Source organism: Lipomyces chichibuensis, assembly GCF_038497645.1.
Source record: "Lipomyces chichibuensis strain CBS 12929 unplaced genomic scaffold V1513scaffold_15, whole genome shotgun sequence".
Classification (NCBI taxonomy): domain Eukaryota; kingdom Fungi; phylum Ascomycota; class Lipomycetes; order Lipomycetales; family Lipomycetaceae; genus Lipomyces; species Lipomyces chichibuensis.
Genome location: NW_027117467.1, coordinates 180,851 through 205,904, shown reverse-complemented (window position 1 = coordinate 205,904; position 25,054 = coordinate 180,851). Strand labels below are relative to the sequence as shown.

Sequence of the window (25,054 nt, the reverse complement as noted above, 5' to 3'; positions counted from 1 at the left end):
AAAATATGCCCCATCCCGAAGTAGAGCGTGACTCTTCGCCGGGTGCCTGAGTGCTAAGGCCTTGCGAGCCGCAAAAACTTACGCATCTTGCCCTGAACTGAGTCGGTGGCAGGTTGGCTGCTATTAACATCTCGAAGGTTCCTGCACGAGCGCCTTCATCTGTGCTTGCGTCTGCTGATCTCGCTACCGAACTGCATGCTTTTAACGACAGTCTGTAAAGTTTTCCGGAGTGGCAGATAGTTTGCCGATCACAGTTTTACTACAGGCTCTTGAATAAACGAACGCATGAATGGAGGCGATGCTATTGATGTTGGCCACCCTAACCCTAGCATAAAAATACTCCAGCGCGATGACATCATCTTGATGTAGTCACCGTGTTTGCCCCGCGCCTCACGCTTGCTCATCAAAGCCGCACGTGATTCACTCAGCGGATCACACAGCTCTGACTCTTGTTGAACACACCATCACCGAGCTCGAACATGTGCTTGCGGACGCAGAGGAGGCAATGGAACCTAACAAAACAAAAAATAAGGCTTCTCGATGCATTGACTGGGCACTGCGTCACTGACCATAGTTAGCGAGCTATGTTACTGCTATGGGTACGAATGCAGCTGTGATATAAATTTATTTTACACGGGGGAAGTCGCCTGGTCATCGTGCACTTAGTGCTTGGTGCCTTGTCGATCTCGATCGTGTGCAAAAACTGCCAAAGCGCCGCTCTCGAACGTTTACGTAGTTGTCCAGAACTTCGACGTCAATCATTCCCCCCCGCAAAAAAAAATATAGGCACCCTAACCATGATCTATATAACGCCGCACTGTCCATCACCTCGATTGAGGCCATATTTTGTTTTCGATCTCTTGCCAGTTGCCTCTACAGTTCTTTGTTCCAAAATTATCTGCATCCTACTGGTTTTCAATCTCTAATCTAACACGATAAGCAATGGCGGCAAGGAATATTTTGGTTGCGTTGTTGCCTTTCATTCTGGTATCTGGGTATGCCTTGTTCCTTGCATTTGACCTTCTTAAGCCGTGATGTGATAGTTAGTTACTAACAATTGTCCACAGCGCCACTCTGCTTCTGTTATTTATCGTTCTCGCCGGCATCAAAGACTCTAATCCACTGAATCGGATTTTCTACTTTCAGGCCGACACATCAGGAATCGGCAATGCGCCTTCAACTTCTCGGTGGACGCTCTGGAACGTTTGCAGCGTTAGCAATGGACTCAACTCCAATTGCACTCCCAATAAGCCTGCCTATGCATTCCAGCCAGATGTTAACTTCGGATCGACTTCTGGAGTTCCTTCGGCCATCCTCAACAATCACAGCACGTACTACTACCTCTCGCGGTTCGCATTTGCGTTCTTTTTGATCGCGGTGATTTTCTCCGGTTTTGCGTTCTTGAGCGGATTGGTACGAAATACGGTCCACTGGTCTGAGATAAATCAACTAACATAACTGAATATAGTTCGCTCTATGCTCCCGTTTGGCCTTGCCTGTCACGGCGGGGTTAGCTATTGCGGCCCTCATCATAGATATCATCGCTTCCTCGCTTGCCACTGCCTTATACGTTAAGGCCCGCAATGCGTTTCACTCAGAAGGTCGTAGTGCTCATCTTGGCGTTAAGCTCTTCGCCTTCGCCTGGACTTCCGTGGCGTGCCTCATCCTCTGTTCGGTTGGATACCTACTTGCTTTCCGCGCCGGCCGAGCGAGAACCCGTGGTGCGGTTCCATTAGAAGAAGAGAAGCGAAGAGGCCGCTTCTTCCGACGACGCCGTGCGTATCCCGCCGAAGGAGAGAGTGGGACTCATGTGATGGAGCCACAGAGCACACACGAGCAATCTAGCTTCTAAGTTGCCAACGCCAGCGTATACAAAGAAATAACGAACGAAGACCCCGCAAACTATCGAACAGTGGAAGTCAGCGAGTCATTAATATTGGGTGTGTATTGGAAAGGATCTTGACTAGTTATTTGGAGCAGTCAAAGACCTAATATCTGTTGCTCTTTTTCCTTCTTGTAATCTAATGTAATATTTTAATGATTTTGATCCACATTTTCATTTTATGCCGCCGATGACAAGTTGTAAGATAGCAGTATTCGTTTAACAACACTCTGGTAAGTTCCACAAAAGAGATGACAGTAAACATTATTATTTAGTTAGATACACAGGGTAGGTGTCACTATCACAAACCTAAAAAGGCTAAAGAAAGTGGTGGTGGTGTCACGGAGAATAAGCCGTGCAATGCATCATATTTGGATGCTGACCATTCTGGATCTCGCAGGGGCCATGTGGTCTTTACTAGGCTTTATTATTTGGGGGGGCCGAACTAGCAAGTGAGCCATTCCGTGCCCCCGAGAACCACTTCCCATTTTAGCCGTCGGATGGCTGTTGCTAGGGTTAGCTTGTATTAAAGGACATAGGGCTTAAGCCCGTTAAGATTCTGACAACCGGTGAGACTGTACCTCAGCCGGTCCCAGTCACATGCAGAGCTATAGATATTTCTAGGGTCCAGGGTTTCGGAACATTCTATAATCGTCTGCAAACTGTTGTATGTGTGGAACAGCAGCCATTCCCAGTTCGCAACGCGCAAGTTTAAAAAGCACCACCTCTGACGCAACAACTTTGAGGAGTTTTTCATCCATCGCAAATACATACTCACGCATCAAACATCCAAGAGCATCGCATATTATAGAAATGCCTCGATCATCTTCACGTCGTTCTGCTCCCGCACCGGCCGCTAGACGGCCAATGTCCACTACGGCTGCTCCTCCCGCCCATCACCAACCTCATCCCCCACCTGTCCCTGTTCAGCAGCAGCCCGTGATCGTTCAGGGTCAGCAGCCCTCGCTTTTCGGACAGGTAAGACTTTTGTCTTTTAATACTAGCATTTTGTAACTCAAAACTAATTAATCATTATAGATGGCTTCTACTGCTGCCGGTGTCGCTGTTGGATCCACAGTCGGTCATGCTCTAGGTGGCGCTCTTGGAGGCCTCTTCGGCGGTGGCTCCTCTGCTCCTCCCGCCGAGCAACCCCAGGCCGCTGCTCCTCTTGCACCTCAGCCAACTTCGTATGCGTACAGCAACAACCAGCAAGGCGGTGTTTGCGACGTCGACGCGCGGAATTTCACCAAATGTCTCGATGACAATAGCGGAAACATGCAGATTTGTGACTGGTATCTGCAACAGCTTAAGGCATGCCAGGAGATGAGCAGAAACTACTAGATTCTTAAATTTTGGACCTTGCCGGTGTTCTGTACATGAATCGAAATCTTTCTATTAGATTTTATCCTCAACATTAGTACATAGTATCATTTTTCGAAGGGTTTAGCAATCGGATTATAGTGGAAAATTCATGGTAGAGGAGACGACGGCACAAAAGGAACGTTTGGCTCTGGACTAGCTCAATTTGATTGAAACTTGGATATAGCCAGCAACCTAGTATGGGATTAAATGTAATTTTCAGCGTTTCAAGAGGAGATGTTCGAGAGATCTTAATACATTCCCTATTCATCCTTTTTTTTTCCGCTGGCCCCCGCGCTTGACTTGCGCTTTGCTCTTATTGTTCGGGAAGGATTACCGACTATTTTGAGTGCTCTATGTTGCCCTATATACGTTTACTTTCTGTCTGATCGTCGTAAGGTTCCGCATTTTACATCATTATAGGGAAGTAACATTATTGCATGGAATCTAGTGCGAACAAAAATAATCATTTAAAACAATCAACCGTCCAATAACACCTCATACCTTCAACGTGAACCTGAATTCAAGCATTGAAACGCTATCTCGTGGCTGAAACTTTCAAAACCACATATTCCCAAAAACATTGGATGAAACTCAGCGGGCAACTAAGTCTTAGATAATTATTACATGACACTTGACAACCCAAGCGCCTCTATGCAGAAATACATCTATTATATAGCCGTTTTACCTCATCACATTATTTTACAGCCGCTGTCAGGCGGATCATCTTTGGCTCCTGTATCCGAATTAGCTTCATACAATCACTAATCTCTGGCGGTGCCACATTACCCTTAGGCTTAGCACTCAGTGCGCATCGAGCCGCCTCAGTGAAGCACTCATTAACTCCTCTATTCTTCTTCGCTGAACATTCCAAATATCGTAGAGCACCGATCTTCTGTGCAACTTGCAGACCCTCATCATAGCTGATATACGACCGTCGCCCATCCCCGAACCCATTGCCATTTGCATCGTCGCTGACTGTACTTCGTAGATCGCATTTCAAAGCCACCAAGACCAACTTAACTCCTTCGCAATGGTCAGCAATTTCTCCAACCCATCTGCTCTGAACATTTTCTAAAGAGTCTCGGGAGTCGATCTAGACCACATTAGTATGTGATAAAAAAAATCTAACACTAATGTTTTCCAAACGCAACAGGCACATACACTAAAGCATAGCATGATTGTATGAGTGTCGTTATATGATAGGGATCGCAACCGGTCAAATTCCTCCTGACCTATATGTTGACACAATTTGCGTTAGTTTTTTAGTCGGTCGTCTAAATATGCAGCAGTGGACATACCAGCTGTATCCCACAGCGACAACTGGACAGCCGTACCGTCAATAAAAATGTCGTGAACATAATTTTCAAAGACGGTGGGCTCGTAGACTTGTGGGAAATATCCTCGAGTGAAGACGTTCAATAATGAAGTCTTGCCACAGGCACCGTCGCCTAGAATGACAATTTTGCGTGATACTATACACACCGTTAGTATCACAACTCAATTCACGTATATATGAATACCCTTAGATCCAAGTGTTCTAAGGACAAAGTGCGTATATTGGTGTTGGGTAATAAGGAGGCACTTACTTGGCCTTTTGGCACTTCCGCAGAGAGGCATGGTGCAGTTACTACCGCTAACAGCAGGCCTCGAAAAAATAAAATATAATTTATTAAACCGCTGCCGTACTCAAACTGAGATTCCTCGTAGAACTAATTCGTTTGTATCTCTAGCGCAAAGGTTGCCACCGACAAATTTATTTACGGGGGGTTGATGAACGGCGAAACCAACGGCTGCAAACACCGCGACAAGACTAGCCCGGCGCGGTATTATTGTCTGTTGCCTCTTTCCTCGTGTGGCAAAGCAGTCTTCGGGATAAATATGAACTTTGCCTCGAACTCTCTGTGGCTTAGTCCACATAATTGCGCTAACTTGCCACATGGTATAAGCCACATATTCATCGCCCACCCGTTGCCATTGTTGCGAGGCCCATAAGGGCAAAATACAGGAACTAGATTTTTCATAGATGTCAGCTGTGCAATCCCAATTTTTACCTACTGGGTGTTAACTGTTAAAATGTTAGAAACCGATATTTTTACCTGCGGGCGGCCGAACGAATCAGCGGACCAAATTTCTTGCAGAGAATATTTCGGTATCACGTGGCTCCATGTTCCCCTCACTACTGTGACCAATAACTTGTGATCTCACTCTCTGTTGAATCACACAATAAAATACGGGTAACTTTTCGATCCCAAAAATTTCGTCGGACTCATTCACTTTTGTTTTGTGCAAACGCATTATTCAATCTATCCACTGCGGAGTGATTAATATTTGAATAATAGAACAATGCCCGAAGAAACTAAGTCTGAAGAGCCACCGCTTGCTACGCCGCCTGCTACCCCTGCACCAGCTCCGGCTGACGAGGTCATTTTGGGGTAAGTACAGCTTTTGATCCTAGAATACGCTGGGACGTGGGCTGATTTGTTCGCTCTAAGTGAGGATGGTCAGCCTCTGTCCAAAAAGGCCCTGAAGAAGCTTGAGGCTCAGCGTGAGAAGGAGCGCAAAAAGGCTGAGAAGGCTGCCAAACTTGCTGCGGAGCAGGCTGCTAAGGAAGCTAATGAGGTTGTAAGTACGATTGGTGTTTCGTTGTTGTCGTGTGATCTACGACATTCTGTAAGTAACCAATATCGTTTTTTTAACGTAAATCGTTTTGCAGGACTACTCAGTTGGCAAATACGGAAAGTTGCCGCTAATCCAGAGCACTACGAAGACCGGAGTTAAGAGAATCCAGATCCAGGATGTGGACAAAACATGGGAAGGAAAGGAAGTTGTCTTCCGTGCTAGAATTCACACCTCAAGATTACAGGGTGAGCACATTATTGCGCAGCGAAAATTTTGAAACGGGCTCTCATATCTGTAGGGAACAAGATGTGCTTCTTTTCCTTCCGCCAGCAGAATGCTCTTATCCAAGGTATTCTCGTCGCCAACAAAGATACCGTCTCCAAGCAGTTCATTAAATGGGCCGGTTCTATTTCTCTTGAAAGCATTGTCTTAGTCCACGGAAAGGTTGCGGCTGCTCCCGATTTGATTCGATCTGCGACTGTTCAGGATGCCGAAATCCAAGTCACTCAGCTCTTTACTATTGCCGAGACCCCTAACCAACTTCCCATTCTCATTGAGGATGCTTCCCGCAGTGAGGCTGAGGCTGAAGCTGCTGGTCTGCCGGTTGTCAATCTTGACACTCGATTGAACTCTCGAGTCATTGATTTGCGAACCGTGACCAACCAGGCCATCTTCAAAATCTCGTCTGGTGTTGGCACTCTGTTCCGAGAGTACTTGCTCAAGCAGAACTTTACTGAGGTTCACTCGCCTAAGATTATGGCCGCTGCATCAGAGGGAGGCGCAAACGTTTTCAAAATTAAGTACTTCAATGGCGATGCCTATTTGGCTCAGTCTCCGCAATTTCACAAACAGATGCTTATTGCTAGCGACTTCGAACGTGTCTTCGAAATCGCTCCCGTCTTCCGTGCTGAAGATAGTAACACTCACCGGCACATGACTGAATTTATTGGACTTGATTTGGAGATGGCATTCGAGGAGCACTATGACGAAGTGATTGATGTCCTTGTCAGCCTTTTTCATTACATTTTCACTGGCTTGAGAGAGCGATATGCTCGTGAGATTGAGTTGGTCCGAAGACAATATCCTGTCGAGGAATTTAAGTTTCCCAAGGATGGAAAAATGGTGCGGATTCCGTTCAAGGAAGGTATTGCCATGCTGAGAGAGGCTGGTCGTGACTTACCTGAGCTCGAGGATTTAAAGTAAGTGGCTTTTCGATGTTAGTTGCGTATGATGATCATTCGCTAACACTTTAGCAGTACCGAGAATGAGCGCGTCTTGGGTCAGCTTGTCCGTGACAAGTACGACACTGATTTCTACATTCTTGACAAGTTCCCTCTCGCTGTCAGACCGTTTTATACTATGCCTGACGCAGAGGATCCCAATTACTCCAACTCATATGGTATGTTTGAAACTTAGCCTGCTGTAAATACGAACTGATATTAATAAACTTTTAGATTTCTTCATGAGAGGTGAGGAGATTCTCTCTGGGGCTCAGCGAGTCCACGATGCAGAGCTACTGAAGACAAGAATGAAAGAGTGCGGAGTCGATCCCGACGGCCCTGGCTTGAAGGACTACATTGACGGATTCTCCTACGGTGCTCCTCCGCACGCTGGTGGTGGTATCGGCTTAGAGCGTGTCGTCATGTTTTTCTTAGACTTAAAAAACATTAGACGTGCGAGTTTGTTCCCGCGCGACCCCAAAAGATTGCGGCCATAGACGGACAAGCAGACTGACTCGCTGCGGTTGGCCAGCGGGTGTATGCTATACATGTATTTGAATGGAGTATTCGAACATCTTTATGAATATTGCTTGACGCAAATAGAAGACTGACGCGTTGGCTAACGCGGTTTTTCCTCCGCACCCAGTGTAGCACACGGTAGCATACAGAGACAGTAGTGGAGTGATTATTATTAGGGACAAGGACCAGCATAGCTACTCATAGGGTTTTCGCGGCGCAAGAGCAGGAGACCCTAAAGGGGACTAGTTCCTATTATCAACAGAGCTTATGCGTTGTCGTAAAACCTTAATAACGCGTGTTGCTGGTTACTTAACTTTTCCTACGGCCCCTGTTCTGGAAATAGTAAACTCTATTTCGTATTAGCGTTGCGTTCCTCATGCATGTCCGCCTTGTGTACGTTCCTGGCTTCAGGCACTGGGGCTGTTTGTGCTCGTGAACGTTTCGTGTAGACTCCCATACTATTTTTTGAAGCCCCAACTTCCTCTCAGTCCTGCTGCAAACTTTTCTTATAACAGTTGTCGTGAATTTGACAACTTTCAATTCGACATTGTCTTCGGATTTTTTTTTGGGTGCGTCACTAATTCGCGTCGGCGCAGCTTGGTATCTAAATATCGGGTGTTTTCTTTTTGTCGCGTCTGGAACGCGTCGCAACGTCTTACTGAGTCGAAGTTTTTCAACGCGTTAATGGCTTTCCTACACCTTCGCAAGCGCGGCAATAATGGACGAAACAGGACAGATTTGTCTCCGACCAATTCGTCCGGAACGAACTTGTCATTGACGGTTAGCAATGGTGACAGAAAAGACGCGGGCAATTTGACGCCAAAGTTATCGCAAGACGCCCGCGGTTTTTTACACCATGACCAGTCAAACAGCACCAGCAATAATGGAAGCACTACGGCCCTGATTAACGGTGGCAAGCACGGACTTCAACAGGGACAGCAAGTAGGTCAGCATGGTCGTTCTCTGCAGACTAAACAATATCCTTGGTCGCAGAAACCACTAATAGGGTCCTCATATCCGTTTCCAAGATATGGCCATTCCAGCAGTAACGCGGCTTCAAAAACAGGAGATATATATGTGTTTGGTGGCCTGAAGGGGTCTACGCCAAAGAATGATTTGTGGGTTATTGAAGTTGGTGGGTGACGCGTCTACAATTTGGGGTTTCGTTGTCGTTAGAGCTGGCATAATAACGGGCTTGGCTTAGATACATACACCGTCCGGCAATTACAAGCAGTGTCGGATCTCGTCAGTGCAAGGTACGGTCATGCATCGGAGCTCGTTGGAAATGCATTTATTGTGTTCGGAGGAGAGACACGGTACCCAGGCACCAAAGAAAAAATTGACGACAATCTATACTTCTTAAATACTTGTATGTTTGTCCACATAGAGATCTACTGTTATGAATTTTGGTTAACATTTTTAAGCTACGCATCAATGGTCAAAAGCTATCGTTACCGGTTCACGCCCTCCTGCTCGATACGGACACACCATGAATATTATTGGATCAAAACTTTACGTGTTTGGTGGCCAGTTCGACAATAATTTCTTTAATGATCTTTACTCTTTCGACTTAAATACAGGTGGGGCATGGCCATTTCCAGTGAGGTGTTGCAAATAACTAACTGTTGGTAGTTCAAGGGGCGACCACAGAATCGAGATGGGAACTCAATAAGCCAGCATCCGACGCTATTCCTCCTACACGATCTAATCATTCTGCCGCAACTTTTAATGGCAAGCTATATATGTAAGTTTGAGAGGCTGAAGTTTGGAATGCGCATTCTGATCGTGTGATAGCTTCGGTGGTACGAATTCTTCAGAATGTTATAACGACACATGGTGTTTTGACCCAATTGCCGTCACATGGAAGCAACTTAGTTGTGTGGGCTACTTTCCGAAGCCATGTGAAGGTCATAAAGCTGCTATTGTTGGGAATATTATGTACATCTTTGGTGGCAGATCCTCGGACGGTACCAATTTGCGCAACTTAGCATCTCTCAAACTTACGACCAACCGCTGGTATACATTTCAAAATATGGGGCCTGCGCCTTCCGCGAGGTCTGGCCATACTATGTCAGCGTTTGGGTCGAAAATCTTTACTTTAGGGGGCCAGCCCGCACCTGGTAGCCCGGAGGATTACTCGATGGCTTTTGTTCTCGACACTGCGAGGATACGATATCCAGTAGATGAAACGGTCGAAAAAGAGGCAACGGAAATTGATATGCCGAATATGAAGCCTGCTACGATGCCTCGCGAGAATGGCCAACGGACACACAATGCTCCTCATCATGAGAAAATGGGCTCGAATGGTGGCCCGCGAAAAGCGTCTTCGCGAGGAGTTGACCGTCAACATGCCTATGAATCTCACCGTGCCCCGCAACAGAAACTGACTGCAAACTCACTTCAATTTCCACATCCTCCGATGAGATCTCCTTATGGCACTGATTATGGGCGGCACCAGGACCATTATGATCGCATGCGTATAGCACGAGATGATTACGACCTGCATCTGCGCGGACGTATGAATCCGCCAGTTCATGCAGCTAGGCCGCAGCAATCGTTACCTGATCTCCGATACTGCAGGCAGCCGCCAGCTGCAGTACAGCGCCGCCAACTTTCGCCTCTTCGTGATATTGATGGAAATGAGATTCCTACAAGGAGCCCACAGCCTCCCTCTCTCTTATCGACGCCTAATCCAGCGTCGCCTAAGGAAAATTTTGCTTACTTCTCTGGCCAGAACAGCACTGAGTCAAAGTCTCTGACCCCATCGCCAGTGCAACGACAGAAAGAAGTAGTGGTTAGCCCGAAGCAGACCAATTCAGCAATCCAGTTATCCGAACCTCCGAATCTGGACAATGGGATGCCAGAAATGGAAAGACTGCGTAGTGCGAACAAGTGGTTCGAGACCGAACTGCTCATGGCTCGTCAAGCGGGCTATAAACTTTCTTCGCCATCTCAATTCGCTCACTTTGAACTCGAGCAGACGGCGCTGTCGAGAAATGATTCGCGGGATATGATATTTATTCAAGCGATGCTTTCTATGAAGGCAGAGATTGAGCAAGTTCGGAAGAACGTATATATTCAGACGTCTGAGGCATCGTTGAAGATTTCGGAGGTTGAGAAACAGAAAGATAATATGTTGAAAGAGCTAGGTGATGTGACGGAAGGTCATCGGGAGCCATCGCATAGTTTGACCGATGCAACGGAATTGGAAACTGCCGAGCAGGTCGATAGTGTACTGGTAGATGCCTTGCAGGCGCAGCTAGCAAATGCTCAGTCTGAAATCGAAGCAATGAAGAAAGAGACATTACAATTGACAGAACAAGTTGCGGAGGGAGAGGCTGATAAAGCTGATTTGGAGGCTGCGCGCTTGGAGTTGCAGTCTACCCAGTCTGAACTAAAGTTTGTACGTGCAGAGCTTGACGATGTGCACCAGAAATTGGGGATTCTTGAATCATCAGCTGCTGAAACTGATACACTAAGAGTGCAGCTAACCGCTGAGAAGGAAGCAGCAGAGCTTGTTCGCGGCCAGATGGCACAGCTTGAAACGCAGCTTGACGCAGCGCAGAAGCAGAATGCCGAATTGATGGTTAGTTTGGCAGCAGCAGATGCACAGATCATTGGACTTAGTCAACAATTAGAAGATTATGAAAATCATGATGAAATATACGCGGAAGTCGAGGAGGTCAAGTTAGCAATTGCGGAAAGTGCTCGGCGAGTGGAGTCTTTAGAGAAACAGGCTGACATTGCCCGCGCTGGAAAAGCATCTGCGGAAGAGAAGCTCAAAGAGGCTAAGACTGCCCTCGCAGAGTTGCAGATCAGACTGGAATCGGCAGAGTTGCAAATCGAAGAGCTCACTACTCAGAATGAGGAATTAGGCAAGGAAGTTGCGGCGTCCCAATCTGCGGTCATGGCGCGTTTTGATAAGTTTTTGGGCAAGCCTTCATTGAAAAATAAAATAGGAGAAAGCGATACGGAAGTTACGATGGCTTAACGAGAACAGTAATGCAGCATCAATCTTTTGCCGGAATTATTTGGGAGTGTCGTGGTATTTGTTTATGATCTGATAGCGAATTGGTTGTTGTGTCTTGGTCTTGGTCGATATTAGTATGTAAGTCTAAATATATATTACGCAACGTTCTATATTCCATGTATATCTAAACTTCCAAGCCATCATTATATACAAATCTACAAGGTCATCAACTTTATAGATTCCCGGCGCCAATGCTATCAAAATCGCTTTCCCATCCGTCCTCATCACCGGTAGTCGGTTTTGCGTCGCTAGCTTTCACCGTAGCCAATATCCATCCCGTAACCGTATTCAAAGAGGTCTTTGAACTAGGAACAAAATGGCCTCCTGGATGAGTATATATGACGCGTACGTCCTCCTCACATGCATCTATCAACGTCTTACTTCGCTGCTCAGATACCACCGTATCAAGCGATCCCAATACGTGCAATGTCGGCGTAGAAATCAGCGGATTGTATATATAGTTATGTTGCGGCAACGGGGACCTGAACCCGGAATACAAAACAGCAAACTTGAAAGGCGGATGATCAGGCGCTATCTTCGTGATCTGTGAACACAACATGCCGGCCAATGCCGCGCCCTGAGAAAACCCAACCGCCCCGTCAAAAGGCCCCTACACCAAATTAGCATCAACGCGGAAACGCGGAAAGCTGGCATTCAGATAAGTACCTCCTCCTTGATATACTCTGCCAAATACGCCCAAGTCTTATCTAATCCGACATACTCTTGCTTCGCCTCATCCTTAACCCACCACCCGCAGCTTTCATCGTCGATACCCTGTCCTTCTAGTTGCGCGCGTTCCTCTGGATCAGCGCTATCCGGAAGTGCAAGCTTTATAGGAGCAGTCGGATAGCTAGCTGTAAACTCAAGTTTCTGTAACGCTTTTCTCAACGCGGCTGACTTCTTAGAAAATAAACTACCGGACTGTATCGTGACAAGAGGCTGTCGTCAGCCAGCCGAACAACGGTCAATATGCCAATTATAAAATGTCGCACCTGTGTGTATCCATGTAAGAATAGTATTTTGCCCATTTCCGAAGAAGTAGAATATGTCAATTAGGACTGTGAGTTACCGAGCCGCCTCGGTGTTGGCCCTCCCAACGAAAAAAAGCCCCAACCCAGCAGCTTGCATAGTGGTATTTTAGACAATTGCCCTTTTTAAAATCGTATTTTTCATCTTTACCAGCACAAAACATCCAAGCTCTATATCTCTCTTTACGTTTGTGTAGTATTACCGTTTGAAATGGTTAGCGTTACCTGAGTACGAAAGCTAGAGCCACGCAAGCTTTTATAGTGATCTAGTTCTCGTTATTGTATAAACAGACCCATCTACTTTGGCTTTTGCAAAAAAATCTGTATGGACCAAGTAAAAAGTGTACTATTTAATAGATTCCTAACGATCGTTATATACGCACCGTCAGGCATCTCTATCCTTGTCAAAGCCAACTCAATCCGCATTCATCTACATCCTTGTATCTATATAATAACAAAAGTATGCTATGCATATATCTCTGAGTCGCAAAACGAAGCATCGGGATCCGATCCCATCCAAAATACATCCACAATTTTACAGGGGAAGTTCGAAAGAAACGTTGACGTCGATCTCTCGAGCGAGTGAGACGACCTTGGATAGCTGGCACACCTTCTGGGCGGCCTCATCGAGGTCAGTGAAGGAGAAGATCTTCAAGCCGGAGTTGTTGATGAGACGCTGAGCTTCCTCGACATTTGTACCCTGGAGACGAGCTACGATTGGCACGTTGATGTTCATTTCCTGGGTTGTGGCGATCAAACCCTTGGCAATGTTGTCGCAGCGCACGATACCACCGAAAATGTTGACAAAGATAGCGGTAACCTTCGGCTCACGCAGCAAGATACCGAACGCCTGGCGAATAGCCTCCGCAGTGGCACCGCCACCACAGTCAAGGAAATTGGCCGGTTCACCGCCGTACAACTTGATGATGTCCATAGTGGCCATTGCGAGACCGGCGCCGTTCACTAGACATCCAATGTTACCGTCGAGCTTGATAAAATTGAGACCATACTTGGCGGCCTCAATCTCATCAGCATCCTCCTGGGTGGTGTCTCTCCAGCTCCAGACGTCTGACTGTCTGAACGAGGCGTTGTCGTCAAATCCAAGCTTAGCATCCATAGCGAGAACACGGCGGTCAACAGTCTCGGAGAGAGGGTTGATCTCAACCTGGGTGGCGTCCTTCTCCTGGAATACCTTGTAGAGCTTCTTAACAATGTCGGCTGCCTCCGGGGTGGCATCATTAGAGAAGCCGAGTGCCTTAGCAACCTTCAAGGCAATCTCGTCAGTGACGCCAGTGTGGATGTCCACAGGCGTCGAGAAGATAGCATCCGGCGTCTCCTTCGCGACAGTCTCAATATCCATACCACCCTGGCTAGAAGCAACAATAACAGGACCACGAGTGGCACGGTCGAGGAGGATAGCAAGGTACGCCTCGCGACGAACAAATTCGCGCTCGACAACGTAGACGGCCGTACAGAGCTTACCAGCAGCACCGGTCTGCTTGGTGATGAGTTTGTGGCCGAGCATCTGCTCAGCATAAATCTTAGCCTCGACTGGTGATGTAATCAATTTAACACCGCCCTTGAGACCGTTGTCGAAAGTGCCCTTGCCACGGCCACCAGCGAGAACTTGTGCCTTGATGACCATATCGTCCTTTCCTACACAATTGTAAATATAAAATTATTACGAAGAATTGAATACTTTTGGGCTGTATTAACATACCAAGTTTCTGGGCAATCTTCTCAGCTTCGTCGGAAGTGGTAGCAGCATCGCCATCAGGGATTGGAACGCCATACTAAATTCATTGCGTCAAAAACACATCCTTCAAATACACAACAAAAATGCATCAATTTCTAACTTACGTCTTTGAGAATGGCGGCAGACCGGTACTCGTGCAGAGACAAGAATCGTTTTTGCTAACCCAGTTAGACTCACTTTCATAATCTCATATGTTTTGTCGGGCCCGGCAACAACATAGAACGCAACAGCAATAATTGTATAACTAATTATCAACATAATCATCAATTGTGTCATTTACACGGTGATTATGAGCACTGGGACGGGTGGTTATGGCGTTCCGGTACTAAAACGTGCACCCGACGATACGCCCGACACTCATCCGACGGAAACAGCAACACCACATCCAGTTGGGCAACATAAGCCGATCATTCAGTTTCCATAAAATTGACATGCAATGTATCAGTAGCGTCTTGTAAAAGACTTGGAATATAGAGGAATCAAGGCAGGAAAGCGATTGTTGCGCAAGTTGCCGACAAAAATTCATAGGAAGTGCAAGAACGGTTGTACACACCTGTCTAAGCGCGCCAGCGCGTGAGACCGTCCGGGACGCAGTTGCGAGGTGTCCGGCAAGCGAAGTAGCACCTTTGAGAAGCATTGATTAGGACTAACAGATGAAGATGGTTGGTGGGAAAGATAGTTATGAGAAGAAGAGCGGAGAGAGTGACGAGCGGAGCGATTTCTAGTTTCCCTTACGGTTAGGTTTTTAGGTCGCATTTTGTGCCGCAGCGGGTAACTGCGGCGGCGTAAAAGAAGCCCAAAGCCCGAACCCTGACCGGTTCCCTATCCTCGTTCATCCTACTGCCCGCTGCTGTCTGACCAGTCCAGCCAGCACAAGTTCACTGAGTTTTCAACCAACGGGATCATTGCATGGCCTCTGAGACCGCGCTACTCGCCTCCCGATTTGCCGTCTCTATAGCTCAGGCCCGCGCTCTCGTCGCTTCCTGGCTCGGACCCGACCCCACCGACATAGAGGATTCGAAAAACCATGGTTCTCGCACTACTGCTGGCTCTGATCGGGGTCTTTGCGCTGCGGATCAAGCAGACACACGACAAGAGAAAGGAGACACACGACAAGAGCAAGGCGGTAAACGAGAAAATTCAAGAGAAATCAGACAGGAGAAGGCAAAACAAAACGGTGAACAAGCGGACGTGCCAGGAAATGACGACGTAGAACCGTCCAGTGAAAATGAAGCCTCAGCCAATGATGAAGACGAGGAATTTGCAAATAAATATACTATTATTGTTGGAAGGTTAGTGCTTTTTCGCTCTGCTTCGAGTTATGAATCAGGCTTGCTGACTTTATGTAGAGGTGGAATCGGGACGCCAGCGGCTTCTAACACTACAGAATCATCCATAGGAACATCTGTGAGCGCATTCAGACAGCGAAAGACAATTGAATTCATGCAAAAACAAATCCAAAGGCGACGAGCGGAAGATGCACGTGCACAAGTTAATTCCAAATCTTCAAATTCAGAAGACGTAGATTATGGCGACGAACTGGAAAGCAGAACCACGGCCGTATATGTCCCTGCTAAACGGCCAGTGCCTAATGAACCTGCGCCATCCGGGACACATTCTGCAACGGAAGGCGACAATGACATCTCGATAGTTCCATCTAGTCATGCAAAAAGAAGAAAAACGCTTTCAATTCTTGATGATTTGATTCAGAGTAAACAAGAGCAACAACAAAAGAAAAAGAAAAAGAAAAAGAAGAAAAAGAAATCAGAAACAGACGCAGAAGTTTAGTTTTCTTAGGACGGTGTTGATCGTTTTATGTATATCTATATTATTGTACTCATACGATTTGTAACGAGACTTGGCATACAACGGAGTCAGGATAATTGTATATGATTGTCTGTGTCTTGGGTCTCTAGAACTACGAAAGGTAACGATTGGATAATATTATTATGTTACCACTCGATGCACTTTATATGGATATAGTGTCTCTCCCTCATGCAGCGGACAGGTCCGGGTAAACGTAATTACCCCTGGTTCACAATAGTAAGCAAATTGTGAGTTGTGATCCCAAATTTTTTTCACCATCCCAACGAACGTAGCAGCTAGCACTCATCGAGCACAACTAAGAATACATTACGACAGTCTCAGAGTATTCAAATTGTGAGGCGAATTTAAGAGACATAATACATAAACATGCCAAAGCCGTCTGTTAAGTCAGCCACGAAGGCGACACAAGTTCGCCACGAACCGTTACTCGTCGGTTACGCAACTGCGGCTCTAGGAGATGGAAGGTTGAGGACTCCTTCTCGTGGCAAACGGAGGCGAGAGGATGACGACGATCTCGAGGATGATGAGGACGAGAAGTTCGTTGACGCAGCATTGTCGCGGAAGATTTTGCAGATTGCCAGGGATCAGCAGCAGGAAATCAATGATGAGAATAGTCCTCAGATGACAGACAAGCTGCGCCATGAAGAGCAGAATGACGAGGATGATGGATTTGAAGATTACGACGATGTCGATGATGAGGAAGAATATGCGGAATTCGAAGAATTTCAGAGAGAGGAAATACGCGGCCTTGAGCTGGAAGACGAAGACAGTGCTTTGTTTGAGAAGTTTTTGCCAACCGGTGTTCCAGGGAACGGCAAACAGCTTACTCTGGCAGACAAGATTATGGAGCGATTAGAACAGCACGAAATGGACATGAAGCGACAGGGCAATGGAAAGCCAGAAGAAGCGGAGTTTCCACCGAAGGTGGTTGAAGTTTACGGCAAGTGAGTTTAGACGAATTGTGAAAGAAATTCACACGATACTGATACATAGTCCAGAGTGGGTTTGCTTCTTTCACGGTATCGGTCAGGAAAACTACCCAAGGCTTTCAAAATTATTCCGGCACTGAAGAACTGGGAAGATATTTTGTTCTTGACTCAGCCTGATTCGTGGTCGCCAAACGCATGCTACGAAGCAACCAAATTATTTGTCAGTAGCTTGGGGTCAAAGCAGTCGCAGAAGTATGTGATGCTTAGAGGGAGTGTTCCCCAAATGCTAACACACTTAGATTTTTGTCAGATATATTGTTGGATCGGGTACGCGATGATATTCGTGAGAACAAGACACTCAACTATCACTTATATCGATCTCTGAAAAAGTCACTTTACAAACCCGCAGCCTTCTTCAAGGGCATATTATTTCCACTCTGTGAGGTAGGTTCATTGGATTCAGTGCGACGCGCCAGCATGACTGATATATATCTAGTCTGGTACTTGCACGTTGAAAGAAGCGATTATTGTTGGCTCTGTCCTGTCGAAAGTGTCAGTCCCGGCGTTACATTCATCTGCGGCTCTGCTCAGACTAGCAGAGATGGAAACGTACTCAGGTGCGAATTCTCTTTTTATGCGAGTTCTGATAGATAAGAAGTATGCGTTGCCCTACAAGGTCATCGACGGCGTGGCCTTTCACTTTCTCCGATTCCGCAACTCTTCTATAGGCGAGACGAATCAGTCACTACCGGTGCTATGGCACCAGGCGTTTTTGACGTTTGCGCAGAGATATAAGAACGATATCACGGAGGAGCAGCGGGAGGCGCTGCTAGAGGTGGTCAAGGTGCGGACGCATCCCAAGATCAGCCCTGAGATTCGACGAGAGCTCCGAGAAGGTGTTGCCCGAGATATGATGGTTGAGTAGATTCAAATACTTACGAATGCATGGTTATATATATAGGGTTGTTTGTTGGTAATGTGGATTGTATGGTTGTTTTATGTAACGACAGTTAAAAAACGCCGTGGCTTAACCATAACGGCTTGGTCGTGAGCGCGCATCTCCATGTATTCCCAGGACATTAGGGTGGAGCTATACTCAGTAAACTCTAGTCTATCTTAAGCGAGCAATCTCCAACGGTGCTCCCCATTATGGTAAGTTGGGCAAACAGCTCGACGAGGACACCAGTTGCGCGTTCAGCGCCGTTTTGAGTCAACATCATGGACTACACCGTTTAAGGCAGTTCAGCGGTCGAGTTAGATAATGTAGGCAGGACTACGGTCGAGAAACTCGCGAACAGTGTCGGATGTTCGTATACTTCGTGTCAGTGACCAAATAGGCTAGTAACGAAACTCTGCTACAACTTCGCTTTCCCAACCATCCCACAAAAACCGGTCGCACCCCTATCCCAAGCACTGTGATTTTATCTCCGCATTGTCGAGCATCCACTCATCTCAAGCAGTTGACTTGCCACATGCCCGTCCCTTTCCTTTCGCACACACTATGTCCATGAATGGCGCCAATGCTACTGTTCCCCCGTCCTCGCTCACCCCAGACCGACCCAGCTCTGCACCACGGGCCATATCCGCCGACGCTATTGACCATCCATCTCCGAGAACGGCCGGAGTGACCCACTTTGACCCCAGTCGCCCTGATTCCAATGGTCCTGCGCCGACCACTACCGCGCTTCCAGCCGGCATGACTTCCGCTGCGAGTATGACTACTACGGCCTCGTCCGGCATCTCTGCGCCTGCTCAACTGAAAGTGAACCAGTCTGCATTCATCCACAAGCTCTACAAGTGCGTGATGTGTTCGTGTTCGGTACCAGTGCCGTAAGGGCTCAACTCCCATCCCGAGCCCTCACCGAACTCGATTTGTTATTTTTCCTTGTCACGTAAGCGCGACTGCTAACATGATCTAGTATGCTGGAGGATACTTCAATTCAACATCTCATTTCGTGGACGGCAACCAACGATAGCTTCGTAGTGTCCCCTAACGAAGAGTTTTCGAAAGTTTTGAGGTACATCTGCATTTGCCACAACATACCGATCGCAAAATAAGACGTCAAGCTAATACAGCCCTAGCCAATACTTCAAACATACCAATGTCTCGTCTTTTGTGCGGCAACTGAATATGTACGGCTTTCACAAAGGTTTGAAATTTGCAACTCGACAACATTAATTACGTCCGCTGACGTCGGTATAGTGAACGACGTTTTTCACGCAGGATCTGCGACAGATTCTGGACAGTGGGAATTTAAACACGGAGAGGGCAATTTTAAGCGCGGTGATGTAGAATCATTACGCGGGATCAGGCGTCGAGCATCAAGGCAATCTGTTGTCCACCGCGACTCGATCTCTTCTTCCAAAAGCGGCTCAGTCTCTATGCCAGTAACCCCAATGTCGCCAAACGGAACTGCACTACCAAATAACTCCTCGCCCGGTTTCCTTGCAGACAGCGGGGCAAGTCATGCTGCGGTCCTGGCCGCTGCAAATGCTACTGCGGCCATCGCCGCTTCTCATCGAGGCAGTATCCTTGGCGAATCTACAGAGGCTATGCGGCTAGCCACTTTGGAAAATACAATGTGGCAGTTGCAAGATTCGCAACTACGGCTACAGGCTAGATCAGATATGGTGTTGGAGTCCGTCCGGACGTGTCAAGACGTATGTAGTTGTTGGGTATTTTGTCTCAGATCTGTGCCTGATGATTATTGTTAGTGGCTGAGAAGCTTGATCTCTATCGTCGCACGTCTACCGTTGGGAGGTGAGCTACCGTCAGTCGAAGCAGAACGTACGTTTATTTTGTGAAATTATATGGATTGTGGGGACCTCAATAGCTAACTTCGGCGCAGTCCGACGACTCCACGATGAAGTGAGCAGGCGTGGCCAGCTACTAGTCGATGAGTCGTTGGCGCCATATTCACATCTGAAAGTCGAATCATTTGCCGGCGGTGATCTTTTGCCTCATCAAGGACCTGATGATCGTGTTAACGGTGGGCGAAAATCAGTCTTTCGACCTCAGTACCCGCCACCTCTCGAAGGAATCGCGACTGGTTCGGGTCTCCTGAATCAACAGAGTATTACGTCTGTTCCTCAGTCTCATCAAGTATCAATTACTGCTCAGTACGGACCTACTTTACCACTTAATCCTCCGTTGTTGCGGAGTCGGCCTGGATCGTATCCTTCACCATCTCACGTTCATCGCCAGCAGCCGACATTACGACGGCATACTTCCGGCGACAGCCGACCGGATCCCAGTGGGCGGAGTTGGAGCGATGTGTCATCTTCAACGGACAGTAGTGTCGACGCCGGCTCAGTTCTTGGTCCGCGACGGTCACTACCCGGTGCGATGTACAGCAACGAACACTCCGCATTTAGCGGCGAGAGGTCGGCAATTTCTTCTCAGACACTAGGAGCACATTCACAAGTGATGTCGCCGATGTCGTCATCTCCAGCTTCACTTTCGCCATTACATCAGCCTTTCCAGGGAATTGCGAGTATGAGGCCCCAGAGTATTAATCCTTCAGTACAATTTTCGAGCGTGAATCAGCATTACAGATTACATCCGGTTTCACCAAGGATGTCGCCAACGTCGGTGCCAAGCACAGGGTCCGGCACGGGGTCCGTACATGGCCATCCACCACCCGGTTTATCACAGCCGCTACTGCCTGTGCCGCCATCTCAAGTGCAGCCGCAAATATATACTCAACAGCACCAGCAGTCAGCACAACAGCAACAAACGCCAACGTCAGCGCCGTTCGCTACTTCGTCCGTCCCAACTCCAAACAATTCTTCGACATCCAGACAATCGGTGGCAGTCGGCGTGCATTCTCTGCTAAATCCGCTGGAGAAAGAGGACTGCGCGGACGAAAGCCCGCCACTGTCACCATTGTCAACTACTCGCAAGCGACGGAAGGGAATGTAATTTATTACCGAGATTGGCATGATGAGATGTATATTAACATAGGATCAAGCAATGGTTGTACGACTAGTGAGTGATTCAAGATTACTTTTTTAGAGTTGAATTTATTTGTTTGATTAATTAATGGCTCTGTTGATACGAGCTCGTTACATATAGTCATATTGCTGATAATTAATTTGAAGGTAGAGCTACTTTCTTTTGAGGCGTTTTGGAAAATTTGTATTTACTATCTCTCTCGTCAAAGCTTTTGGTTACTCTGACTTGCAGGTCCTTTACAGCAGTTAAGATGATAGAGCTACGAATAAAGTCGTGTCACCTTGGAATTAAATGAAATAATTTTGGCGAGGTATGTAGGAGACTGTACAGTATTTATAAATTTGCATATAATTATGTGTTGCGCTATTTATTGCGTCAATAAGATGAAATGGGTGAAGCTACATGCTACCAAATCAATGATCGTACTTCGAGTTGCCAGCTCGGGAATAGCCACTGAAGCGAACGGCCACGAAGGCTGCTACCCCAATGTCAGCCGCACCGGCTCGTCGTGCTGCGAATCAGCGCAATATAGTCCATAAATGAAGCATAGTTGGGCTGCACTGTAACCTATATTCATACTAGTCACTGTTGACAAATTACCCGGATGAAGGCAATTGCTCGAGTATGAGGTTCGGAGTTTACGTAAGTCTAGAGCAAGTCAGTCGATACTTAGCATCGCGGTACGCTTTGCACAGCTCTGTGAGTTTGACTACTTTCTTAATTCGAAATTTTGGCTATAAATTTATATATAGCGTTTAGCAAGGACTTTGACCGGATTGCGGCAGAAAATTCACGCGTGGAATTAGACGCGTTAGTTATCTGGTTATTGTAGACCATTCTGGTGCATTCAACTATCCACACAATTCACGATTTAGCGCAATATGATTTACGCGACGATTCATACCACTCCCTTACGGAGATGCTTGCCAAACGCGTTCAAAAGCCGGGTTCTGTCAGCGACGAAGGCTGCTGGTCGGAGGTTATTGACTACCGAGACAGATGTTGCGCCGAATTTCGCATTTGCCTTTGAGTATGTGCTAATGAGTGGGTTATAGTTGGTGTGCTTTACTAATTGGCTTTAGTATTGACGGTGTTTTGGTCCGTGGCGCGAAGCCTTTGGCAGAGGGCAAAAAGGCACTGAAGCTACTCCAGGAACACAAAGTTCCTTGGTATGAATCGGTACATATTCATATTCATTACTGCATGTTTCTTACGGACTATTAGGGTGCTGCTGACGAACGGCGGTGGCAAGTCAGAAGTCGCCCGCGTGGCCGACTTGTCCGAAAAGCTCGACATTGAGATCTCCACCAAACAATTCATTCAATCCCACACTCCCTTCCGGCGCCTCGTGGACAATTACAGCAAAGTCCTAGTCGTCGGCGGCGATGTCGATACATGCCGCCATGTAGCCGAAGACTACGGATTCAAGCACTGCACAATGTCGCTCGACATCATCGCCGCCCAGAAAACTATATGGCCGTTCCACAGGTTCTCATCAGATGAACTCACACATGCGCGACCGCTGTCCGAGGATGCCTTTGACGCAATACTGGTGTTTAATGACTCGAGGGATTGGGGATGCGATACTCAGGTCATTGTTGATCTGTTGACTTCTGAAGGTGGAATATTGGGTACCAAGAACAGCAAATTGGAGCAGACTTTACCGATATATTTCTCGAATAACGATTTATTGTGGGCGAATGAGTATCATCTTCCGCGATTCGGACAGGGTGCATTTAGGACTTGCATTGAGAAGGTGTTTAAGGACTATACTGGACGGGATTTGCAAGCGTAAGTACAGCTGAAGGACAACCTTATTTCTTGCGAATGATGCTTATGAGGTTCTTAGGACGATTATCGGCAAGCCCTATCTCTTCACTTATGAGTATGCCCATGGCGTGCTTAATGAATGGCGACAAGAGATGTTCGGGTATGATGGAAAGCTGAAGCGGGTGTACATGGTTGGCGATAATCCGGCATCGGATATTACTGGCGGAAATGGCTATGGTTGGTACTCAATTCTCGTCCGTACTGGTGTCTTTAAGGATGGCGACAAGTTAGATGCCGCTGCCAAGCCCAAGGTCGTTGTAGACAATGTTTTAGAGGCGGTCATGCACGCTCTTCAGAATGAGATAAAACTGAAGTAGATGTGCCTAGAGATATATATAGAATAGATAGACTGTTACATGTGTTTTATGCATAGATCTTACATGTGTTTTATGCATAGATCATAACCAATTGAATAGATTGTGTACATTACTAGATTACATACATAACCAATAATGGACAACGAAGAGAAGTTCATCGAAAATTAACGAGGGATCAAAGAAGCACCCTGATGCATCATATACATATCAATAACTTACAAATAAGCCAGCAAGTGAACGAAGTTACCAAGACCATACCATGAATACCCGATCTCCTATTACCCCCCCGGCCAGTACAAAATCATACAATACCCATCACGCAATCCACAATCCTCCACCTTCCCGCTCACTCAAAACTTCGATTAATTCGCTAACCTCTTCATCGTCTTTCGTCCACCCGAGCTTAATGCTCGCCCTGACAATTCGTAGCTTCGGTAATCGACCCTCAAGCACTGCAAGCGCAATATCGTCGGCCTGGATTTTTCGCGACTGTCCAAGCATGCCACTGCAGTCCAAATCCAACATTTCCAACGGATGAGGGCTGGATACGTATTCCGCTGAGAGCAAGCGATGAGTGATATAATCCGTCGACACAACCAGCTTCCGCAATGATGGGCAAAATTTCAAAGTCGCATCCAGTGAATTATAGCTCAGTGCGGGTAACGGGAATAATACTCTAAGCGACGTGAGCGACGGACCCAGCCGATGGCACAACGATCTCACGGAGTCAGTTTTTACGAAAGGACAGTGCGCCATCGACAGCGTCTTTATCGTGTGAGGGAACCTAGTCTGCGATAAAAAGTCGTCTGAGATGCCGCCTGCCAGGCCCAGTTGCGAGAGATTCGGTGGCCACAGATCGTCCTCAAAATCCACACAAAAGACCGACGAACGGGGGAAATGCAACACTGTCAGTTTCTGCAGATTCCGGATTGCAAGAAAAAGTTCTCGGAGATCAACTGTTTCTGACACGAGGCTCAGATCGAGAACTCGGAGACGGCCGCACTGTCGGACGCTGACGAGCGGTGCATAACCGAAGCTTGTTTGAGGAGCGTAAAATTCTTCTAGGTGTTTTGAGCACCGCCGTAAAAGCCGAGACGTGTATGAGTTCTTGCCGGACTGGATAATGAAGCGAAGATCGAGGATGTGTACGTAGCTCCCGAGTATGTCGCTACTGGAAAGAGTGTTGACGAACGAAAAGTAGTTTTTGGGATAGAGTCGCGGCCGACGGTATACATATGGGAGAGCGGCGTGATACCACGCCCGCGAGATGTAAAGGAGGTTAACAGGAAAGGGCTCAGGCACAAATGATAAAATAAGCTCTATGATCTCCGTGGGTAGATACCGATACGATGATGAATATGGCAGCCGAACCTCATCATTTGGAGAGTCGGGTAGCGCAGCACCTATAGAAGATATAATTACTGAGCTTGGCAGCGGGGATGATGGAGATGACGAGGAAGTTGATGCAGAATCGGAGCCGAAGGAAGATGAGGAGGTTGAAGAGAACGAAGTCAGCGAAGACTGGGAGTCAGACGTCATATCAGCCGGCGCAGAGGGCGTCCCCCGAGCGAGAGCTTCACCATACTTCTTCGTTGGAGCGCGTCCCTTACGGGCTTGGCGCTTAGTCGGACCGGTCCGAATATTGGCGATGACAAAAGATATGGACGCTGTAGAGCGTGTAGATAGTCGTCGAGAGTATGGGCTGAGGCGGGGTACAGAGAGACAATGAGAGGAAACAGTGTGGAATTTCGACGTCAGACAGAATTTAGTGGAGACTGTA

General features: G+C 47.2%; 12 protein-coding genes across 12 annotated transcripts; 8 read left to right on the top strand and 4 right to left on the bottom strand.

The window, feature by feature from the left end:
- Nucleotides 1–467: 467 nt before the first annotated feature.
- On the top strand, nucleotides 468–2,328 carry V1513DRAFT_444657 (SUR7/PalI family-domain-containing protein). The gene is made up of 4 exons (XM_066897994.1): nucleotides 468–995; nucleotides 1,068–1,413; nucleotides 1,469–2,115; nucleotides 2,175–2,328. The coding sequence occupies exons 1-3, from the start codon at nucleotides 943–945 to the stop codon at nucleotides 1,850–1,852; spliced, it is 783 nt and encodes a 260-aa protein (XP_066753641.1). The 5' UTR covers nucleotides 468–942; the 3' UTR covers nucleotides 1,853–2,115; nucleotides 2,175–2,328.
- Nucleotides 2,329–2,615: 287 nt separating this feature from the next.
- Nucleotides 2,616–3,556, top strand: V1513DRAFT_484850 (uncharacterized protein). Its single transcript, XM_066900457.1, has 2 exons — nucleotides 2,616–2,860; nucleotides 2,921–3,556. The coding sequence occupies exons 1-2, from the start codon at nucleotides 2,696–2,698 to the stop codon at nucleotides 3,221–3,223; spliced, it is 468 nt and encodes a 155-aa protein (XP_066753640.1). The 5' UTR covers nucleotides 2,616–2,695; the 3' UTR covers nucleotides 3,224–3,556.
- A 22-nt stretch (nucleotides 3,557–3,578) lies between these two features.
- On the bottom strand, nucleotides 3,579–5,026 carry V1513DRAFT_399761 (small GTPase superfamily). Its single transcript, XM_066895463.1, has 5 exons — nucleotides 4,831–5,026; nucleotides 4,543–4,716; nucleotides 4,406–4,476; nucleotides 4,031–4,337; nucleotides 3,579–3,977 (listed from the first exon to the last, which is right to left on the bottom strand). The coding sequence occupies exons 1-5, from the start codon at nucleotides 4,859–4,861 to the stop codon at nucleotides 3,934–3,936; spliced, it is 627 nt and encodes a 208-aa protein (XP_066753639.1). The 5' UTR covers nucleotides 4,862–5,026; the 3' UTR covers nucleotides 3,579–3,933.
- A 169-nt stretch (nucleotides 5,027–5,195) lies between these two features.
- On the top strand, nucleotides 5,196–7,880 carry V1513DRAFT_444648 (aspartyl-tRNA synthetase). Its single transcript, XM_066897993.1, has 7 exons — nucleotides 5,196–5,478; nucleotides 5,584–5,676; nucleotides 5,737–5,866; nucleotides 5,958–6,108; nucleotides 6,162–7,062; nucleotides 7,120–7,262; nucleotides 7,318–7,880. The coding sequence occupies exons 2-7, from the start codon at nucleotides 5,588–5,590 to the stop codon at nucleotides 7,578–7,580; spliced, it is 1,677 nt and encodes a 558-aa protein (XP_066753638.1). The 5' UTR covers nucleotides 5,196–5,478; nucleotides 5,584–5,587; the 3' UTR covers nucleotides 7,581–7,880.
- A 174-nt stretch (nucleotides 7,881–8,054) lies between these two features.
- On the top strand, nucleotides 8,055–11,743 carry V1513DRAFT_479202 (uncharacterized protein). The gene is made up of 5 exons (XM_066900298.1): nucleotides 8,055–8,737; nucleotides 8,807–8,971; nucleotides 9,027–9,182; nucleotides 9,235–9,346; nucleotides 9,397–11,743. The coding sequence occupies exons 1-5, from the start codon at nucleotides 8,287–8,289 to the stop codon at nucleotides 11,591–11,593; spliced, it is 3,081 nt and encodes a 1,026-aa protein (XP_066753637.1). The 5' UTR covers nucleotides 8,055–8,286; the 3' UTR covers nucleotides 11,594–11,743.
- V1513DRAFT_444641 (serine hydrolase FSH) lies at nucleotides 11,704–12,723 on the bottom strand. The gene is made up of 3 exons (XM_066897992.1): nucleotides 12,625–12,723; nucleotides 12,299–12,553; nucleotides 11,704–12,242 (listed from the first exon to the last, which is right to left on the bottom strand). The coding sequence occupies exons 1-3, from the start codon at nucleotides 12,658–12,660 to the stop codon at nucleotides 11,805–11,807; spliced, it is 729 nt and encodes a 242-aa protein (XP_066753636.1). The 5' UTR covers nucleotides 12,661–12,723; the 3' UTR covers nucleotides 11,704–11,804.
- Nucleotides 12,724–13,195: 472 nt separating this feature from the next.
- V1513DRAFT_458517 (ATP-grasp domain-containing protein) lies at nucleotides 13,196–14,692 on the bottom strand (the record flags this gene model as incomplete). The annotated part of the gene is given in 4 exon segments (XM_066899701.1): nucleotides 13,196–14,316; nucleotides 14,381–14,453; nucleotides 14,521–14,574; nucleotides 14,594–14,692. 4 exon segments carry the CDS (start codon nucleotides 14,690–14,692, stop codon nucleotides 13,196–13,198), a joined length of 1,347 nt encoding a protein of 448 aa, XP_066753635.1.
- Nucleotides 14,693–15,180: 488 nt separating this feature from the next.
- On the top strand, nucleotides 15,181–16,429 carry V1513DRAFT_444635 (uncharacterized protein). The gene is made up of 2 exons (XM_066897991.1): nucleotides 15,181–15,708; nucleotides 15,766–16,429. The coding sequence occupies exons 1-2, from the start codon at nucleotides 15,326–15,328 to the stop codon at nucleotides 16,202–16,204; spliced, it is 822 nt and encodes a 273-aa protein (XP_066753634.1). The 5' UTR covers nucleotides 15,181–15,325; the 3' UTR covers nucleotides 16,205–16,429.
- Nucleotides 16,430–18,292, top strand: V1513DRAFT_444632 (Bystin-domain-containing protein; the record flags this gene model as incomplete). The annotated part of the gene is made up of 4 exons (XM_066897990.1): nucleotides 16,430–17,187; nucleotides 17,242–17,424; nucleotides 17,472–17,616; nucleotides 17,669–18,292. Coding segments are annotated over exons 1-4 (1,331 nt in total), but the record flags the coding sequence as incomplete, so codon positions are not given.
- Nucleotides 18,293–19,092: 800 nt separating this feature from the next.
- On the top strand, nucleotides 19,093–21,094 carry V1513DRAFT_379222 (HSF-type DNA-binding-domain-containing protein; the record flags this gene model as incomplete). Its single annotated transcript, XM_066895010.1, has 5 exons — nucleotides 19,093–19,190; nucleotides 19,255–19,322; nucleotides 19,376–19,833; nucleotides 19,888–19,960; nucleotides 20,022–21,094. 5 exons carry the CDS (start codon nucleotides 19,093–19,095, stop codon nucleotides 21,092–21,094), a joined length of 1,770 nt encoding a protein of 589 aa, XP_066753632.1.
- A 743-nt stretch (nucleotides 21,095–21,837) lies between these two features.
- On the top strand, nucleotides 21,838–23,404 carry V1513DRAFT_62216 (HAD-like domain-containing protein). Its single transcript, XM_066900568.1, has 4 exons — nucleotides 21,838–22,157; nucleotides 22,210–22,296; nucleotides 22,352–22,918; nucleotides 22,977–23,404. The coding sequence occupies exons 1-4, from the start codon at nucleotides 22,009–22,011 to the stop codon at nucleotides 23,272–23,274; spliced, it is 1,101 nt and encodes a 366-aa protein (XP_066753631.1). The 5' UTR covers nucleotides 21,838–22,008; the 3' UTR covers nucleotides 23,275–23,404.
- V1513DRAFT_444622 (uncharacterized protein) lies at nucleotides 23,359–25,011 on the bottom strand. Its single transcript, XM_066897989.1, has one exon. The coding sequence runs from the start codon at nucleotides 24,811–24,813 to the stop codon at nucleotides 23,590–23,592; it is 1,224 nt and encodes a 407-aa protein (XP_066753630.1). The 5' UTR covers nucleotides 24,814–25,011; the 3' UTR covers nucleotides 23,359–23,589.
- Between the last annotated feature and the right edge of the window lie 43 nt (nucleotides 25,012–25,054).

Excerpts from the sequence above, each read along its gene's own strand:
- V1513DRAFT_444635 (XM_066897991.1), top strand. The coding sequence starts at position 15,326 with ATGGCCTCTGAGACCGCGCTACTCGCCTCCCGATTTGCCGTCTCTATA. Across the intron at positions 15,709-15,765 it reads TATACTATTATTGTTGGAAG|AGGTGGAATCGGGACGCCAG; the intron begins GTTAGTGCTTTT and ends GACTTTATGTAG.
- V1513DRAFT_399761 (XM_066895463.1), bottom strand. The coding sequence starts at position 4,861 with ATGCCTCTCTGCGGAAGTGCCAAAAGGCCAA. Across the intron at positions 4,717-4,830 it reads CGGAAGTGCCAAAAGGCCAA|TATCACGCAAAATTGTCATT; the intron begins GTAAGTGCCTCC and ends CGGTGTGTATAG. Across the intron at positions 4,477-4,542 it reads GTCGCTGTGGGATACAGCTG|GTCAGGAGGAATTTGACCGG; the intron begins GTATGTCCACTG and ends GTCAACATATAG.
- V1513DRAFT_444657 (XM_066897994.1), top strand. The coding sequence starts at position 943 with ATGGCGGCAAGGAATATTTTGGTTGCGTTGTTGCCTTTCATTCTGGTA. Across the intron at positions 996-1,067 it reads CCTTTCATTCTGGTATCTGG|CGCCACTCTGCTTCTGTTAT; the intron begins GTATGCCTTGTT and ends AATTGTCCACAG. Across the intron at positions 1,414-1,468 it reads TTGCGTTCTTGAGCGGATTG|TTCGCTCTATGCTCCCGTTT; the intron begins GTACGAAATACG and ends AACTGAATATAG.
- V1513DRAFT_62216 (XM_066900568.1), top strand. The coding sequence starts at position 22,009 with ATGATTTACGCGACGATTCATACCACTCCCTTACGGAGATGCTTGCCA. Across the intron at positions 22,297-22,351 it reads CAGGAACACAAAGTTCCTTG|GGTGCTGCTGACGAACGGCG; the intron begins GTATGAATCGGT and ends ACGGACTATTAG. Across the intron at positions 22,919-22,976 it reads ACTGGACGGGATTTGCAAGC|GACGATTATCGGCAAGCCCT; the intron begins GTAAGTACAGCT and ends TGAGGTTCTTAG.
- V1513DRAFT_444622 (XM_066897989.1), bottom strand. The coding sequence starts at position 24,813 with ATGACGTCTGACTCCCAGTCTTCGCTGACTTCGTTCTCTTCAACCTCC.
- V1513DRAFT_479202 (XM_066900298.1), top strand. The coding sequence starts at position 8,287 with ATGGCTTTCCTACACCTTCGCAAGCGCGGCAATAATGGACGAAACAGG. Across the intron at positions 8,738-8,806 it reads TTTGTGGGTTATTGAAGTTG|ATACATACACCGTCCGGCAA; the intron begins GTGGGTGACGCG and ends GGCTTGGCTTAG. Across the intron at positions 9,347-9,396 it reads TTTAATGGCAAGCTATATAT|CTTCGGTGGTACGAATTCTT; the intron begins GTAAGTTTGAGA and ends ATCGTGTGATAG.
- V1513DRAFT_444648 (XM_066897993.1), top strand. The coding sequence starts at position 5,588 with ATGCCCGAAGAAACTAAGTCTGAAGAGCCACCGCTTGCTACGCCGCCT. Across the intron at positions 7,063-7,119 it reads CCTGAGCTCGAGGATTTAAA|TACCGAGAATGAGCGCGTCT; the intron begins GTAAGTGGCTTT and ends ACACTTTAGCAG. Across the intron at positions 7,263-7,317 it reads CAATTACTCCAACTCATATG|ATTTCTTCATGAGAGGTGAG; the intron begins GTATGTTTGAAA and ends ATAAACTTTTAG.
- V1513DRAFT_444641 (XM_066897992.1), bottom strand. The coding sequence starts at position 12,660 with ATGGGCAAAATACTATTCTTACATGGATACACACAG. Across the intron at positions 12,554-12,624 it reads TCTTACATGGATACACACAG|TCCGGTAGTTTATTTTCTAA; the intron begins GTGCGACATTTT and ends GTCACGATACAG. Across the intron at positions 12,243-12,298 it reads CAGAGTATATCAAGGAGGAG|GGGCCTTTTGACGGGGCGGT; the intron begins GTACTTATCTGA and ends AATTTGGTGTAG.
- V1513DRAFT_484850 (XM_066900457.1), top strand. The coding sequence starts at position 2,696 with ATGCCTCGATCATCTTCACGTCGTTCTGCTCCCGCACCGGCCGCTAGA. Across the intron at positions 2,861-2,920 it reads AGCCCTCGCTTTTCGGACAG|ATGGCTTCTACTGCTGCCGG; the intron begins GTAAGACTTTTG and ends TAATCATTATAG.